The following is an 18239-nucleotide window of genomic DNA, read 5'->3' on the forward strand; positions in this document are numbered from 1 at the left end:
GGGACAAAGAAGGAACTGTTGCCTGGACTAACCTTTCTTCATTGCCACATTCATTAATTCAACCTCATCTCAGGTCATTTACTTCTGCCCCATCCCTCTCTTCTCTCCTCTCATGCTTCCAGTTGGCATGCTCATTCATTTTATGCCCCTATCTCAACTCCCTTGTCTGTTGACCTTCATCTGGGTTTGTGGAAGTCTCTTTCTCAAGGCCACTGGAATGCAAAAACAAACAATTGTCCAGTAGTTTTATAGAGGAGGCAAGATGGTAGAGAAGGAAAAAGCACCAGATTCTAGCCAAGAAACAGCTTTGTTCTGGGCAAAGAACTTCACTTTTCTGGGCCTTAATTTTCTCTTCCATAAAATATCGAGGCTGAACTAGATGGTCTATTTCTGAAGTCCCTTCCAACTCCACTCAGGGACTCAATGACATGAAAAGATAAGACACTGGGCCTATGCTGTAAGTGCCAACTCAAGGAACACAAGCAGGAAGTACCATAAGACCCAAGAAAAATGGATTGCTATGGACTGGAAGGAATAAGTGAGGTTACATGATACATGTGTGAACTGAGGTGGGTCTTGAGAGACACAGGATTGTGTAAGCAGAAGGGAGGGCATTCCCGGTGGAGTGAGCGCTAGGTTTGGAATCCGGTATGTTTGGGGGGCACCCACCCAAGTTCGGCTAAAGTCCACTAAGCAATCTCATCCTACCCAGCTGGGCAACATAGATACAAGGGCTGAATGACAGTCCAGACTCAGAGTAGTTATTTAATCTGTAAAATCTCTAGCAGAGTGTGCAAGGATCTAGTCTTCCTGTTTTGTTCAACATTTTTACACAAATGAAGAGATACATGGCTACTAATCAGATTTGTAGATGATGAAAGCTGGGAGGCATACTTAGCACATTAGATAAAGTAAAGTCAGGATTTTAAAAACTTGATCTAGCCAGAACAATGGAGCCAAATACAGTAAGATGAAATTTAATAGGGATAAATATAAAATTCTCCACTCAGGTCTGGAAAAGAAAACCATCAACTGCACCAAGACAACATAGAGGAAGTGTGGATGTAAGGGTTCACGTGAAAGACCTTTTCAGCAAATTCATGAGTCAACAGTGTGGCAAAATAAGTACACACAGACACACAACCATTACACAATCCAATACACAAGAGGTCCTGGCACTCTCTTACTTGGCCCAGGTGAAAGCACATACCCAGAGGATTTAGGTTCTTTTCTAGGCATCATATTTTATGGATGGATACTAACAAAATAAGAGTCAGTGACACTTGAGAATCAGTTGAAACAGAATATTTAGTCTAGAAATGGGAAGATTTAGGCAAGGACTGATAGGATCAGATTTCCTGTTTTACTATAGGACTGGAATGTTGCATTCAACCCAACAGAAGGAAATTTGAAATGAGTGATCCCAGGATTCCGGATCTGGAGCTAGAAGCCCTTCCCTCCACCCATCTCTGCACTCCCACCTTGGTCATTTAGTCTAGCTTTCTCATTTCACATATTAGTAAACTGAGGCCCAGGGAAATAAATTGATTTTGCCATGTACACAGTAATAGTTTTTGAAGCTAACTAGGATCTGACCTCGGTTTCTTCTTTGCAACACACCAAACTTCTTCTGAACAACTTGGGCAACCCACCTGACACCTAATTTCTATAGAACCAGAGATACAGACACATGAACACAAAGGGACAGACCCCAGAAGGTCTGGAAGAAGAGCAGATTTACTGCCGGGGCAAAGCTAGGAAGTGGGTGGGGAAGATCACTGAGTCACAGTTTATTAAATCCAAGTTAGGAGAGTTTGGAAATAATCTAGTCTAAGACTCTCACAAAGATGATGAGAACTAAAGTGCCTCACCCAAGGTTGTACAACTAGTGGAAGGAAGGGCTGGGACTAGAACCCAGGTCTCCAAATTCCTGGGCCACTGCTAGACTTTGCACCTGGAGAGGAAACCCAAAGTATCAAGAACTATCAGCAGCCTTGAGAAAATGAACAGCATTTGTCCAGCTGCAGAATAGCTGGAGCTGAGGTTACACCCATTCTTCAGAATACTTTCAAAGACTCCAAAATTCCATCATCTCTATCTCACTCATTCCTTTCATGCTTTAAAAACATCTATGGTCACTCCCTTTCAGCCTTACTTGCTCCAAATGAAGAGTCCTTACTTTAAGTCTATACTCTAAATGGAAATCCAGTTGGGGACATAATAACATATTGCCTGAAAAGAGTACTGGATTGAGAGTTGAGCACCTGGGTTCAAATCTTGGCTCTGCCACTTATTTGTGTAACTTTGGCTGAATCACCTTACTTCTCTTGAGCCTGCTTCCTAATAACCCTAGAGGACTGGACCACATCATGCCCAGGGGCTCCAACAACTATTACCAACAATTTTAGGTGAAATGTCACCTCCCCTAGCAGACCACACTAAGTGTAGAAGACTTGTCCTCTGGGGGTCTGCACCCTGACCCATCATCCCTCTTCACAACCAGGCACAGGTTTGTGGACCCTGGTATATGGTACATCCCTAGTTTTTCTGTGGGACCTTCTCTTCTGGGTCTCAGTTTTCATTCCTGTAAGATGGGAACAACGGTACTTGCCGCCTGGTTCCCCGAGGCAATCCTGTGGTCCTGTTATTATTGTTATGGGCGTTAAAATGATGATGCTATAAAAATACTAAGATGGTCAGTCAGAGCCCAGGACACCTACTGATGGGAAAGAAGAGATGAGGCTGCTGAGCTTTGGTCTCCACAGAGAAGGCTAGTGGGAGGAGAGAAGAGGGAGAGAGGTGGAAGGAGAGGTGAGTGCAGAGGGAAACAGAAGGCCAGTATCTCCTCCCACCAGGTCTGAGATGTCTTCTAAGAGAAAATGGGGCACAGCAGGCAAAAGTAGAAGCAGAGGCTTTGGCTGATATACAGATAATGACTTTATTTAAGTTGAAGACCTGGGAGGTGTAAGTGTGGAGGGGGTGCTAAGAGTCAGGCTCAGGTGGAGGTGTTGGCTTCTCTTCATCAGGGGGGCAGTCAATGAAATCGGCCAGCATAGCGGCTGTGTCATCCTGTTCCTTCTGGAGAGGTAGAAAGCCACAGACAAAAGGGAAGTATAGATAAGGTTGGAAGCTATAATTGGCCTAGGAAGCAGCCTCTTCCTCCTCCACCCACCACCAGCACCCCCCTCCTGTCCACATCCCTCTTACCTCCCCCATGGGTGCTGTTTCGGTCTCTGTTGCTGTCGCCTCAGCAGCCTTGGCTGGCGGAGGCTCTTGACTGCCCCTCCCATCAGTCCCCTCCCCACTTAAGGCAGGGGGCTCATTTCCGGCTGGCTCTTCGGCAGGAGGTGCTTCTGGTACAACTGTTCTAACTTCCTCCTCCCTGTCTCCTTGAGGGGATGAAGCCTCAAGGGCCAGAGGAGGGGCACCGCCACTCTCCTTTTCATCCTCAGCACTGGGTTCTTCTACTTCCATCAGGAGGCCAGGCTCTGGCTCTTCCTTGGGAGGCTCAGAGGGAGCGGGAGGGGGGGAAGAATCTGGCGGAGGGGCTCCCCTATCCTCTACCTCACCCTCTGCTGGTTCAAATTCTACCTCCTCTAGCTCTTCCTCTTCTTCCTCTTCCTCCTCCTCCTCTTCCTCTTCCTCAAGCTCTCCTTCCTCTTCTTCCTCAAACTCCTCTTCAAATTCTTCCTCCTCTTCTTCCTCTTCTTCAAAATATTCTTCCTCCTCATCCTCCTCATCCTCATCCTCTGGGAAGTCCTCTTCCTCTTCCTCCTCCTCCTCTTCCTCCTCCTCCTCTTCCTCATCGCTGCTGTTGATGTTGATAACTGTTAGGTCTTCTTCCAGTGGAGGGGGTCCCCCACCAGGTGTCCCTTCAGCCACCAGCTGGGGTGGTGGGAGGGCTCCAGGCCCTGGTGGAGGTGGGAGGGGTCCAGGGGCAGGGGGCAGCTCCTCAGGCTCTTCTTTGGGTGGCAGGGGTGGGGAGGCAGCAGTAGCAACAACAGGTGGTGCTGGAGGTGGTGTGCCACCCTGGGGTGGTGCAGGGGGCAGGGGCAGTAACCCCTCTGGCACAATCACCACACTGTCATCTGAGTCACTCTCCAGAGAGATCTCCACATCTGACGTCTCCTCCTTCTCATAATGAACAAATGCTGGTCGGGGAGGCCTCCCTCCAAAGGCCTCATCTGGGGGCTGGGAGGGTGGGGACGTCCCAGCAGGGGCTGGGGCAGAATCCTCACTAAGGGCTGCCCGATGGTTTTCAGGGCCAGGGAGAAGTCGAGGGGGCACAGACACCAAGCCTGGGACAGGGAGGCCCAAGTGGTTAGCTGTGGCAGAGATCGGGGGCCGAGGACCAGGGGGATGGAAAGGTGGGGCCCGGAAGGGGGAAGGGGGCTCAGGCTGAGTTGAGGGAGCAGTTGGGGGACTGGAGGGACCTGGGGACTGGAGAGGAGGGACTCGAGGGTGGGCCAAGGCAGCACAGGTCACTAGTGCCTCAGAGCAGAAGGAAGAGACCTGGAGGAGGGAGAAGAGAGAAAATTGGGACTATTAGCACCATGGGAGAGAAGAGAAGGGCAGGGAAGAATCTAAGAGGAGCCAAGTCAGACAAGGGATCAGAAAAGCCAGAAAAGGAGAAAAATAGAAGCTGAGCTCCAGGGCAAGGGAAGACCTGAGATGTGACACAGTAAAAAGGAAAAGAGCAAGGAGCATTCATAGATAGGCTGTTTCCCAAAGATGGGCAGAAAACCTGGGTCAAAGGCTAGAAGAGGAGGGAGTACCTCCCAGAGAAGTGAGGGCATTCAGAGGTAGGTACCTCAAGGTTCTCCTCACGCTGGCCAAGGGAGAAAGCTTGCAGGGCACAGGTGAGGGGGGGAGGGCATTGTGGTGCTGGTGCCAGCAACAGAGCAAGTAGCAGGCGGTAGAGCTCTCGGCGACATCGGGCACTGGTATAGGGAGAACCTCCAGGAATCTCACCCTGTTGGGTGCCCATCACCATGGGCAATGTCAACTCATGGAGTCGCTGAGGGAGTCAAAAAGAGAGGTCACACACTAAGCGACAGCCCCCCGCCCCCTCTCCTCCCTCAATTCTGCCACCAAACACTTATCGTAGGGGGAAAAGGAGAGAAAAGGCCAGTCACTCTCATCACCAACATGCCAGGCTTCACCCCTTCACCCTCCACCCCAAATCCAAGATCCCGATGCAGGAGACCAACTCTGTGAGTCTCTTCCTTGATGAGGGGCCCGCACATGAGGATGGTCCGGCTCAAACCTGGGAGGATGGGAAGGGGTTCATGTGAGTGAGGGAAACCGGGATGACTCCCCCAAATTAGAGAACATTTCTCAGTGCTGTCAAGGAGCCTCACCTCTCAGGGCAGTGGTACAGACATCGCTGTTGGCATTGCTATCTCCCTTCCTGTGCATGGGTGGGACCACAGCTTCCCCTGAGTCCAACTTTAGTTTCTTGGGGGCGCTAGGCTTCCCAGACTGCAATCCTCCATCTTGGGTGACCCGGGGACCCCGAAGCTTGGGGACGGAGGTGGGGGTTGGGGAGGGGGCAGGAAGAGTATTATTACTGGGTAAGTTAGAATGTACGATAAATGAAAAAGGAGAAAGGAAAGGAATAAAGGAGGTAGAGACAGGTTGGAAGAATGTTTGGGAGAAACTGAGATTGAAGACTCAGGCCTCACCTTGAGGGCTTCGGCAGGTGGGAAGATGTCACTAAGCAGGTGGGTGAGCAGAGCCTCAGACTGAGCTCCCCCCTGGAGTACCCCAGCCCCAGCCCCACAGGTCTGTACCCATAGTTCCAGCACTGAGTACACCTTCGCCCGAACTGCACTGGGAGACAAAGGGAGAGAGTTATGGGTGTGAAGGGGTCTTTTCTCTCCACTCCTCTCTTAGAACCCACCTCTCACACAATCCTCTCAGTTGACTTCTTCCTATACCCCATCTACTCTCCCCAACACTACTACAACACTCCTAAAGCTTCATTACCTATAAGGTCTCTCCTGGCCTGGGGGAAGGGGGTCTCGCCCAGCACTCCAGGTGTTAAGGACCTGGGGAAGCAGGCGGCAGATAAGTCCCCCAAATCGAACAAGTCGACTCCCACACCTGGAAGAGTGAGGGGAGAATGTGAACACTGAGATCACTTCCCAACTCCCTCAACAACTCCCCCCTCCCCAATCACACTCACGAAAGGATAAGGGCAGAGAGCAGATCCAGGGCCTCCAGGTGGAGAGAGGGCAACAGCAGTAGCCTTAAAGGACCATCCCCCAGCCAGCTCTGGTCAAGAGAAAAATTAGTATGTTCATGGTGAAAGGGCAGGCCGGGAGTAGGGTAGAGGGGTGGGAGGAAAGGAGGGTAAGGAAGCAATGAAGAAAGAAGATAAGGAAAAGTGAAAAGGTATAGGCATTTTTGGAGAGGGAGTCAGAGAGTATAAGGAACCCTGATTCTTAGGGAGTCAAGGGATCCTGGGGCAGATAAGGATAGCACAGGTGATCTATGGAGATACGATGAGTAGTTCCTCACTTACAATGTTCTTGCCACTAACACTGAGGGTCCGGCAGATAATGTCCAGTATGTCCTGCACTGGCACAGACACTGGTGCCCCAAATTCTGAGCTGCAAGTGGAGGCAGGGACAAGATGCTCTCAGGCCTGGGCCCTCCAAGTGACCAGCCCTTTTACTCTGGTCGTTTCATTGCTTCCCTGGGGCCCTGCCCAGTATCATTTCTTGCCCTCCTCACCCCTGAGAGCACCCCAGCCAGAGGTGAATCCTAATCCCTCCTGACTCCCATCTCTCACTCAGCCTCTTTCCAGGCCCTCCCCTCTTCAACCTTTATCATTCTTCCACCCCCCACCCCCACCTCCCCATACCATGTCATTCCCTTTCCCACACCTGAGCATGAGCCCCAGACATCGGGCCAGCCCTGAAAACCTTTGTCGAAGCTGGAGAAGACCATGAACATCATTATCTGCAGGGGGTGGCAGCAGCAGCTCCACTCCAGGACCTTCATATTGTATTGGGGCTGGATACATACATATACATATACATATACATACACATACACACACACACACACACACACACACACACACACACAGTGACAGCCAATAAACTCCCTACCTTTAGTCATCCCTTTGCCCAAAATTCAAATCCACGATATCTTCCCAGATTAACTCTACCCTGCTCAGGTTAAGTATCCTTACACTCATGCCTAAAACAGGCATGCTGTTCATCTCCACATGCCCTGTTCTGTTTCAACAAAATGAGAGCTTCTCAAGTTTTCCCAGATCCCACCTCTATACCTCTATCTTTGCCTTATTTAGCATAAGGGGTGTTTTTCCCACAGGAGGCAAGAGATAATCAATGAATGAATGACCCCTTGACAGTCATCCCCCAACCCACAACCATGCCATTCTGACAACAATCTCCCCTCCCACCCTTCTCATCATCACCTTCCCAAGGACTACAACAATCAAACCCTACCAACCCCACCATTCTCCCAGCCACTAATCCTGACCCAACCATACCAGTCTCTGCGCCCTCGTAGAGGGCCCCCAAAAGGCCATGTAGTGAGGCCAGTAGACAATGTAACTCCTGTTCCCAGCTCTCTGTGTGCTTCAGGCCCTGGGAGAAGCCAGCCCCCAGGGCAGGCAACCTCGCGTAACACTCACACGCCAACTATAGTTAGGAAGGAGAGTCAGGAACTGGGTCACCCAAGGGAATCACTCTGTGATCCTCCCCAAGTACTAGTGAGAAACATGGAATGGGGTTGGGGGATGGTGGTGGAAAAAAAGATTCTAAACCTGAGGGAAACAAAGGAAGAAAGGAAGACCAAGACACAATGAGCTCAGAAGAAGACAGACATAAACAGGTGAAGAGACAAGGAAGTAGGTAGAGGTGTCTATGTGGGTTGGGTAGGAGGGAAAGACAAATCTTAGACTAGAATATGCCAGAGGCGAGAGAAAAATTTAAGGGGGAGAACTGCATGGGCAAAGGTACAGAATCATCCCAATATGACTGACATAAAGTTAAAAGTAGGGATATCTAGCCTTTTCTGTATTCTTCCCCACCCTACCCTTTCCAGCCTCCATTATTATGTCCCCCCCACAACCCTTTTTTACCTGCTGGAGTTGAGGGCTCAAGGCTTCAACTCTGGATAGGAAAAAGGAGGCCAGTTTGCCCTGGAGGGAAAGGGAATTATTGAGAAAGATAAAGGAACTCCTTCCCCCACTCCCCCCAACAATACTTATAATCTTAATTAGCATTTACCAAAGACAGGAACTGAGGAACATTCAGAGGATCTCATACTGCCTGATGGCAACAAATGAACCCCTGACTTATATGCTGTGGATCACCAGGACAGCAGGCGCTTGTGAAAGTGGGAAATGCACAGGAAGCACCATTTCTATTCTTTCTCGAAAGCCAAATTTGCCTCCACTCATCCTCCTCTTCCCTCTCCTGACATTTTTCTAGACACAAGCCAGTCCCTTAACTAGGTTTTGAAGGATGGGTAGAATTTAGAATTTAGATGATATGGGTTGCGGAAGCAAAGATGGAAGCTCACACAAGGGACCAGCAAGTGGGAGGGCCAGTTGCTGTAACAATAATAGATGAGGGATGTTTTAGAAACTGTCTGGGCACCGGGAAAGACAATGAGAAAGGCAATGAATGCCCTGAGTATAGACTGTATTCTGGAAAATGCCCCAAACAAGACTATCTTCCTTCCTGAACCTGTCCCTGCCTCCAGAATTTCCTTATTTCTGTGAAGGGCATAGCCAGCCATGTTCAAAACAAACAATCCCTAGGCTTGGATGACCCAATTCTGCTTCGCTCTCCACCTGCATGGCTACCACTCTATCACCTCCTGCCCGAACTTAGGATAAATTTTTATCTCTCTTCTCTCCACACACCTGCAAAAAGAATTTTCTTAAGGCATAGATCTGAACATATCTCTCAGAGGCAGCTAGTAGGCCAGCGGATAGACTGCTGGGCCTGGAGTCCAGAAGACCCAAAGTCAAACAGACAATCACTAGCTTTATGACCCTGGGCAAGTTGCTTAAAGCCTGTTTACCTCAGTTTCCTCAACTGTAAAATGAGATAAGAACACCCACCTTGCATAACCTTTGTGAGGACCAAACGATATATTTGTAAAAAGCACCTTGCACAGTGCCTAGTACATAATAAGTGCTATATCCATGCTTATTCCCCCATTCTCTTTCCCCATTATCAAAACCCTTCCATGGCTCCCCACTGCCTCTAGGATACACTATAAACTTCTCAGTCTGGAAGCCTTTCTACGACCTGGCTCATCATTTGATTCCTCCCTTTTATGCATTCTGGGTTCTAGCCAAACTGGACTAAACGCCTCCAAACTCCACATCCCACCTCCTACTTCTGGGCACTTGTACAATCTCCCATGCCTACAACGTGCCCCTATCTTTAGGCCTCAGAATCCCCAACTCTCTTCAAGAGTCAGCTTAAGGTACAATTTCCTCCATGAAGCCATGCTGATCCTCCAGGGTTCTGATGCTCCCTCCCTCTTCAAATTACTTGAAGACTAATTACCTGTGTACATTTTGGACAGACCAGTCACCAGAATCCCCAAAACTGAAAGAACCTCAAATGACATTTATTCCAACCTAAGCCTGACCAGAAATCTCTTCTCCAACATCCCTGACAAGCTTCCACTCAAAGACTTCCAAATGAAGGGGTCTCTTGAACTCCCATTACAATTCTAGACAGTTACTTTTAGAAAACTTTTCCTAATGATAGTGTTCATATTTATTCTATGACAAAGAATGAACAATCTTAACATCTTTATTATCTAGACTGAAAAAGAACAGATAAGAAATAGAAAATAGATAGAAAACCCAGAAATCATTTTAGTTTTGATTCCAAAAGCATTTCTATGCTTCACATAGATGTCACTCAGGATTCATACCCAATAACAAATTAAAACTCTAGTTTTCCCAACAGTATCATTTTTCAGATAGCTGCTAAGGCCTGCACTAATCAACAAAGCTGGATTCCTGTGGCAAAGTTATGGTTTATCCAAATAGAGGAAGCAAGTAAGAGAAAGTAATTTGAGGAGCCTAGACCAAAAGCCAAAATAGCCTCCTCCCTATTTCTAAGGAACTGTTTTAACGTTTTAGCAAGAAAGAATGGGTGGGGTAAATAAACCAGAGGGATAGAATACACCCTACAAGGTTGGATAATCTTTCCTTCAGGGGAATCACTAGGGGCTGAAGTCTGCATGGCCCTGAGGTTTCTTTGGCCAATCATAGAGGAAAAGAGAGCTCTCATCTTTCATAGAAGCTCTCATGTTTCACAAAAAGTCCAAATACGCAAAAATTCTGAGAAATTCAAGCCCTTGGGGAAATTTCAAAAACAAACCCTCATCTTGGGTGTTGGCAATCAAGGGGCCAACTAGACACAGCAAGGAACAACCTAAAAACTCAGCTATTAGGAACTAGGAAGTTCCTCAAAACAATTAGCATTTTGTTGGAAAAAGAAGGCCATGACTTCCTTGAGTTAAGTGGTACAGATTGGCAAGTGAAGTGCCCCCCACTCCTCATCAGCACATTTCGTTAAAAGCTGACTTGTACAAAGCTCGTTAATCCAGATCACACGTGTAATCCCGTTCACAGTCTGCTTCAAAAAATAAAAAAGCAGGCTCACAGAATGTTAGACTAAAAGGGACCTTAAACATCAATCTCCCTCATTCAGAGATGAAGAAACTGCAATCCAAAAACAGGAAGATGATCTGAGCTGGTGACAGAGCTAAGCCAAGGGTCTAGACTCCAAGCCCACAGCACTTCGCTGCATCTTAATGGAAGACTTAGGGGTCAGGACATACCTAAATGGCAAATAAGCCAAAAGACTTTGACTCCTATGGATGCTAAGAGGAAAGTTTAGAAGCCTGAGGAAAAAAACTGTATTGCTCCAGCATGAAGCATATAAATTCAGTAAAGTCTGGCTGCTTTTCTTGACTTTGTTCCTCCACTCTAAGAGATCCAGGACAAGGACTATCCAGTCCAAGTGTGCCGGTTTACACTCCTAGGTCTCCCATTAAAGGGGCAGTACATAGTAGACTTGTAGATATGTGTGGTGGCTCCATAGTCCTAGACACAGAAAACAACTGGTTAAAACGGTTTTTGCAAATCTTTTTAGTTTCCTTCTGTGTGTAGTCCTCATTCCATTATGAATGCTCTTTGCTGTTCTTCAGTCATTTCACAGTTGAGTCTGACTCTTCCTAACCCCATTTGGGGTTTTCTTGGCAAAAATTTTAGAATGGTTTTCTATTTCCTTCTTTAGCTCATTTTACAGATGAAGCAAATGGGTAAGTGACTTGGCAGGATCATACAGCTAGTAAATATCTGAGACTGGATTTGAACTCGGGAAGAGGAATCTTTCTGACTCTATCTACTCTCTCTTAATGCTCTTAGGATGACTTTATGCTTGATTTTACCTTCCACTGCTTCTTTTTGCTTTATGAAATGATACTGATCATGAAGGAGTTTATAGACATCTTCTGACTAAGATGCTGAGTTTTTCTGGTCTCCTTATTGTGCCAATTAATTTACATTGGTTAAATTCCTGGATATAATTATTATAATCAGTGTTAATGTCATTTCTGATGTCCATTTCCAGCATTTTCAATCACTTAATAGTTCTGGGTTAAATTATTTAAACTATTTCTCATTCTTCTTAAAAAAAAACTGATTCTAGAATGCATAATAGCAACAGATTTGGGTGCCAAAGGCAACAACACCAAGTTAAATATAAGCTGATCTGTAAAATCTTATGAAGGATGATGAACAAGAGGAAGTAACCGAGGCAAAACCTGTTTAAAAAAAAACTTAGATAGATAGAACTTAGAGATAGAACTAAACAAAAAGCATTCCTAAGGAAAAAAATATCCTGAATTACATTTTATTTTTCAAGGAAAGGTATCATTTTAGTCTGAAATACCTGCTGTTGGAAGTGTTGCCTAGAGAAGTTCTGTCTTCTTTGCCTAATGAATATTTAAGACTCATTTGCCATTTGTTCTCTCCCCCAAAAAAGTTCATGGTGAAAACATCTCATTTCTTAAAATTTCCTTAAAGACCAAAACAGCTAATTTTTGTAACTTTTGCCGTAAGTTTAAAAGCTAACATTCTTAGGGAAGAAATGTTCTCAACCAAGTAAGTTATAACATTTACCAAATTAATTTGCCAAGAGATCTTTTCATCACTGTACCAATGGAAGCTTCAACCTACTCCTTGAGAAACAATTATCGGTAAATAAGCATTTATTAAGCATTTACTATATGCCAGGGAAGCACCCAAGGATACAAAGAATGGTCAAAAAAAAAAAACAACAAAAAAACCCCTACCAGCTTTCACAGAGCTCATATTCTAATGGAAGAGATACATGCATCATGCATTTAACTATAACACCGCCCCCCCCCCCCCCAGCCTGGTTACGAAGGGCCTTAAATGTCAAGTGTTTTTGTTTAGTCATGTCTGACTTTTCCTGACTCTGTGGACCATAGCACACCAATGCTGCCCATGGGATTTTCTTGGAATGGGTGGTTATTTCTTTCTCCAGTGGATGAAGGCAAACAGAAGTTAAGTGTTTTGCCCAGAATCACACAGGTAATAAGTGTCTGAGGCTAGATTTGAACTCGGATCTTCCTAAGTCTAGGCCCCTGAACCACCTAACCTCCTCCAAATGCCAAATAAAAAATTTTATTTTTGATCCTGGAGCTAACAAAGAGCCACTGAAGTTTACTGACATGGGGTGCAGGGAGGGTACAGGACAGCAGGAAGGACATGGTGTAGTTTCCTGCGTAATTGGATCACAATGTATGTTCTAGGATACATAGCTGATTAGATTATGTATCCTATAACACATGGGCAGAACTGTGCTTTAGGAAAATCACTTTGGTAGCTGAGTGAAAGTTATAGCAGAGTGGTGGAAGAGACCTGAATTGAACTGATCAATGGGTCACTATTACAGAAGGACAGAGAAGAAGTGATGAAAGCCTGTATTATGGTAATGGTTTTGAGTGAAGAAAAAAGGATGTATATACAAGATGCTGTGGAGATGAAAACAGCAAGATTTGACAAGAGACTGGATATGTGGGGTAAATGAGTATGATGATGAAACTGAGGTTTCAAGGCTGGGTGACTGGGAGGATGGCAGTAATAAGAAAGTTAGGAGCGGAGGATTTGGGGGGAAATACAATGAAGTATATGTTTTCGTCCAAAAAGCAGTTGATGATTCCCCCAGTTCTCCCCTCCTAACTAGAGGGAGTTAAGAAGTGAATGAAAAAGAGATGTGGAGGCATCTGATATCTCAGGAGGTTTAAACTGAGAAAGGAAGAAGAGATAAAAATCTGTATCTCTTCTAGCTTGCAGGGATGGTTAAATCAGGTGAGGTTAAGAATACATGGGTGAATAAAGAGAAGATGAAGACTAAAGGGGTGGGGGGGTGGGGAAATGATAACAGGGATGGATCTCCTGGAGGACGGAACTTTAAGAGTGCCTTTGCAAGGAGAAGGGTATGAAGGAGGAAATAGCAGGGGAAGAGGAACAATGGAAAGCCTTTGAATTAGGAGGGAGGCAGTGGAACGTTATGGAAAGAATACTGGATTTTGAATTATAGTACCTAGGTTCAAATCTAAGTTCTCAATCAAGTAATTAATAATGTTTACCAAAGTAATCTTCTAATCAGGTCTTACCGTATACTTTAACCTAGTCCCCAGAGGGCAGAGTGGTATAAACCACAGTAAGTCAACAAGCACTGGATATGTGCCAGGCAAGTGATTTACCCTTGAACAAGTCTCTTGAATTTTCTGGTTCTCAGTTTCCTCATTTGCTGTAAAATGAGGAATTGAGGATCTTAAGATCCTTCAAGCCTAATCATAAATCTATAATGATATGACATTTTTTTTAAATGGGGGGAGGGCACAGCAGCAGTGTTTTAGAACTCTCCCTAAAACTAGCTATAGGACCTTAGGCAAAGTAACTTCACTTTCTCTGGGTCTCAGTTTCCATTATCTATGAAAATATTCTGAAACAGGTAAGACCAGTCAATCAACACTTATTAAGCACCTACTATATGCCAGGTGCTACTTGCTGGAGATTTAAAAAAGAGGTACAAAGGCATTTCCTGTCCTCAAGAAGCTTATGATCTAGTGGGAGAGCTAACATGCAAACAAATATATACAAAGCAAGCTACAGGATAATTAGGAAATAATTAATAGAGGAAGGCACTGGAATTAAGAGAGGGTGGGGAAAGTCTTCCGATAGAAGTTAGGATTTTAGTTGGGACATAATGGAAGCCACGGACTAAGCTGACAGAATCATACCTTCCTCCTCTCAGTAAAGAGAGAGGTTAAGAATGTTACAGAAAAAAAGGGAAAAAAAGAATGTTCTAGAAGACTTATTACGAATTTTGGCTACTTTTGTTTTTCTGTTGTTGGGAAGAGTACGATGGAATGGGGAGGAAATCACTGTGGTAGAAAACTGACGACTTCCTCCAAATCCACTCTTACACCATTTACCCAGCCCAGCTCTGCCCCCTGGAGGTACAGAGTTTAACAACAACTAGCTCAGAGGTTTTCAAAGCACTTCACATATACCTGGTCCTGGACTCTGGGGGTAGACACTATTGTTATTCCCATCTTATGATGAGGAACCCGAGGCTAACAACATGAAGTAACTTGTCCAGGGTTTCCCGGCTAGTTCAGCGTCTGAGAAAGGAGCCCGGGCTGCCTCCCCCCCTCACCTCGTTTAGTTCCTTCAGCCAGCTCCCCAAACATCTGAACCCCATTTATACATCTCCTCCTTCCCAGACTGACAGTCCCATGGGCTCCTACATCATTTCTAACATGGCAGGGTTTTCAGACACTCCCAGACTACTCGCTCCTCTGGTTGTGCTTCCCTCTGTCAACAACCTTCCAACACAAGCAGTGTCCCAAACTGAACACAACAGAATCTGACCACAGCAGAATGCAATTTGTTATCCCTGAGTGAAGGCAGGTGCTTAACAAATGTTTACTAGACAGGAAAAACAAATCAACGGAACAGGCAAAACTAACCTAATTAGGTGGCCCAGTGGATAGAGCGCTAGGCTTGGAAACAGAAAGACTCATCCTGCTTGAGTTCAAATCCACCATCAGAAACACATCAGTGTGTGACCTTGAGCAAATTTCTTAATCTTGTTTTGCCTCAGTTCCTCAAATGTAAAAATGAGGTGGAAAAGGAATGGCAAACCAATGCAGTATCTCTGCCAAGAAAACCTTGAATAGGCTCTTAAAGAGCCGGATTTAACTGAACAACAACAAACCTAATTTCTGACAGAGGAATGTCATAAATATATCTGCATTTTTCCAAGTGACTTGGCAAAGTTTCAAAATATCCTTGCGGACCCAATCAAGTCCATGAATTAGGTCCATGAAATAGGTTAAAGTTGGTTAAGTGACTAGGCCTCCTCGGATTTCTATATGGTCTCTATGAATAAGTGGGAGAAATGAAGTTACAGATAGGAAGCTAACAAAAATGACAGCTAACATAAAACTAGGAGTGACAGCTAATATACCCAGACAACAGAAATGGGATCCAAGAATATCAATAGATGAGAAAAATAATAGGAAACACTATTCAAGTTATAAATCTGGATTTTAAAAAAAATCAACTACATAATGAAAGAGAGGGAGCACAGACAGACAAAAGTTTAACTGAAAAAAGTTGGGGAGTTCTAATGGGCTCCATGTGAGCATAATAACACCTGTACTAACTACCTGACAGATTATTGTGATGAAAGTGCTTTATAAACACAAAAAACATTATTTAAAGCACAAGTTATTATTATTACAACCAGTGCATTTAACACTCAAATTATTCACAGGCCCTTTGTCAGCCCTCACTGACACTGCATATAAATTCATACACTAGTTATAAATGGCGCATTAGTTATTCAAGAAATTTTGGCAGATTTGTCTCCATTTGTCCACAATTTGATAGCCATTTGTTTTGTTCTTCTACATCTGCTTGAAAATAACAGGATGGTCTTTTCTTTCATTAAGACAGGACTCCTTTTTCCTCATTGAACTAGTGAGGTACTGGGTTTTCTTCAAAGCAAGCAAGCTGATGAAGAGTTGTTTTAACAAAGGCCATTTTGCTTGCCGACACACTCCACCCCTTGTGTTCTAGGATACAAGAGTACAAGTACATGGAGGTAGGAAGTGTAAGGTGGTAAGTGGAAACCAAAAAATGGTGAGAACTTGTGATAAAAAGGGAGCACGAAACAAAGAGAAGAAAAATTATAAGAGAATAGGATAAATGGAAATGATCATAAACGTGACTAAGATAAGCTTACCTATAAAATGGAAGAGGATAGCAGAATGGATTAGAAAGAAGAATCCAAAGATACATTGTTTACAAGAAACATATTTAAAACTCACACAGAGTTAAGATGAGGAATTGGAACAATATCTATTATGGTTCAGCTGAACTCAAAAAAGTAGGGATAGTGACCATGATCTCAGGCAAAGCAACAGCAAAAACTCATTTGATTAAAAAAGATAAACAAGGAAAAATATTTTGCTGAAGAGTATGAGATAAACTAAATGAGTTATAGGAAGAAATAGATGGTAAACTAGTGGAGGACCTCAATGTACCACTCTCAGAGCTAGACAAACTTAACCAAAAAATAAACAAGAAGACATAAAGGAACTAAATAAAATTTTAGAAAACTTAGATATGAAAGAGCTTTGGTAATTACCGAAGAGGAGGAGTACATACATTTCTCAGCTGTGCATAGCATATCTACAAAAATCAGTCATGTAAACATCACAAATACAGAAAAGCAAAAATATTAGCCACATTCTTTACTAACCATGATGCAATAAAAGTTATATTAAATGAGGGACCACTGAAGAATGATTATAAATTAACTGTAAGGCAAACTACAGACCAACATCATTAATGAACACTGATTCAAAAATTTTAAGCACAATATTGTAAAATACATACAACAGCAATTCATCCAAGAAATCATCATGACCCAAGCTGAATTTATACAGGAATTCAAGTATGGTTCAACATTAGATAAACAATCCACACAATCAGCTAGGGAGCTAGGTAGTGCAGTGGATAGACTGGAGAGTCAAAATCAGAAAGACCTGAGTTCAAATCCAGCCTCAGACACAAGCTGTGTGATCCTTAGCAAGTCACTCTACCTCCCTTTGCCTCAGTTTTCTTATCTGTAAATTGGAAATAATAATAGCACCTACCTCCCAGGATTGTTGTGAGGATAAAAATGAGGTAATATTTGTAAAACACTTTGCAAATCTTAAATCACTATATAAATGTGAGCAATTATTATGTTTCTGAAAAATCAAGTGGAGACTAAATTCAATCCTAAAAAACTGGTGGGTCACAAAACAAATCATTAAAAAGTTAAGATCATTTCATTAAAGATAATGATAACAATGAGAAGCACTTGAAAAAATTTCTGGATGCAGTCAAAATAGGTCTTGGGGAAAATTTTCTATCTCTAAACACTTTCATCAACAAAAGAAAGATCAATTAATTGGGCATGCAACTAAAATAACTAGAAAACCAACAAATTAAGAAATACCAATCAAACACCAAAATAGAAATCATAGAAGAGTTTAACAAAATTGAAAACAAAAATTTTAAAAATCCACACTGAATTGATAAATAAAAGGAGCTGAGTCTTTGTTGGTTGTTTTTTTTTTTGGGGGGGGGCAGGAGAATAGATTAAACCATTACCTAAATTAATTAAAAAGAAAAACCAGTTTACCAGTATCAAAAACAAAAAGGGAAAATTCACAACAGAAGAAAGAATATTACTAGAAATCTTTACTCAATTAAATGCCAATAAAACTGACAACTTACAAAGAAAATGAGCAAGTATCTACAAAAAAAATGTGACATATCCAGACTAACAGAACAAAAATTAGAGAATTTAAACAAGTCAATCTCAGAAAAAGAATTTGAACAAGCCATCAATGAACTCCTAAAGTAAAAACCTCAGGACCAGATGAATATACAAATAAACTCTACCAAACATCGAAAGCACAATTAATTCCAGTATTACACCAACTATTTGCAAAAATAGCAAAATAAGGCATCCCACCAAATTCCTTTTATGATACAAATATGGTCTTAATCCTTAAACCACGGCAGGTCAAAACAATGAAGAAAACTACAGACCAACATCCCTAAT

At 43.8% G+C, this 18239-nt stretch overlaps 1 protein-coding gene across 1 annotated transcript in view; it reads right to left on the reverse strand.

Annotated features, from left to right (window-relative positions):
- Positions 1 to 2919: 2919 nt before the first annotated feature.
- PELP1 (proline, glutamate and leucine rich protein 1) overlaps positions 2920 to 18239 on the reverse strand; it is a 30287-nt gene continuing 14967 nt past the window's right edge. Inside the window, exons 6-17 of the mRNA XM_036769154.1 lie at positions 8120 to 8179; positions 7526 to 7676; positions 6891 to 7020; positions 6527 to 6614; positions 6188 to 6276; positions 5989 to 6105; positions 5685 to 5832; positions 5361 to 5520; positions 5211 to 5266; positions 4811 to 5017; positions 3208 to 4512; positions 2920 to 3078 (exon numbers count right to left, since the gene is read on the reverse strand). Coding sequence (XP_036625049.1) covers positions 2983 to 3078; positions 3208 to 4512; positions 4811 to 5017; positions 5211 to 5266; positions 5361 to 5520; positions 5685 to 5832; positions 5989 to 6105; positions 6188 to 6276; positions 6527 to 6614; positions 6891 to 7020; positions 7526 to 7676; positions 8120 to 8179 — 2607 coding nt within the window. The 3' untranslated portion in view covers positions 2920 to 2982. The remainder of the gene's footprint in view (positions 3079 to 3207; positions 4513 to 4810; positions 5018 to 5210; positions 5267 to 5360; positions 5521 to 5684; positions 5833 to 5988; positions 6106 to 6187; positions 6277 to 6526; positions 6615 to 6890; positions 7021 to 7525; positions 7677 to 8119; positions 8180 to 18239) is intronic.

The sequence above is a fragment of the Trichosurus vulpecula genome, chromosome 7 (assembly GCF_011100635.1).
Source record: "Trichosurus vulpecula isolate mTriVul1 chromosome 7, mTriVul1.pri, whole genome shotgun sequence".
Lineage (NCBI taxonomy): Eukaryota > Metazoa > Chordata > Mammalia > Diprotodontia > Phalangeridae > Trichosurus > Trichosurus vulpecula.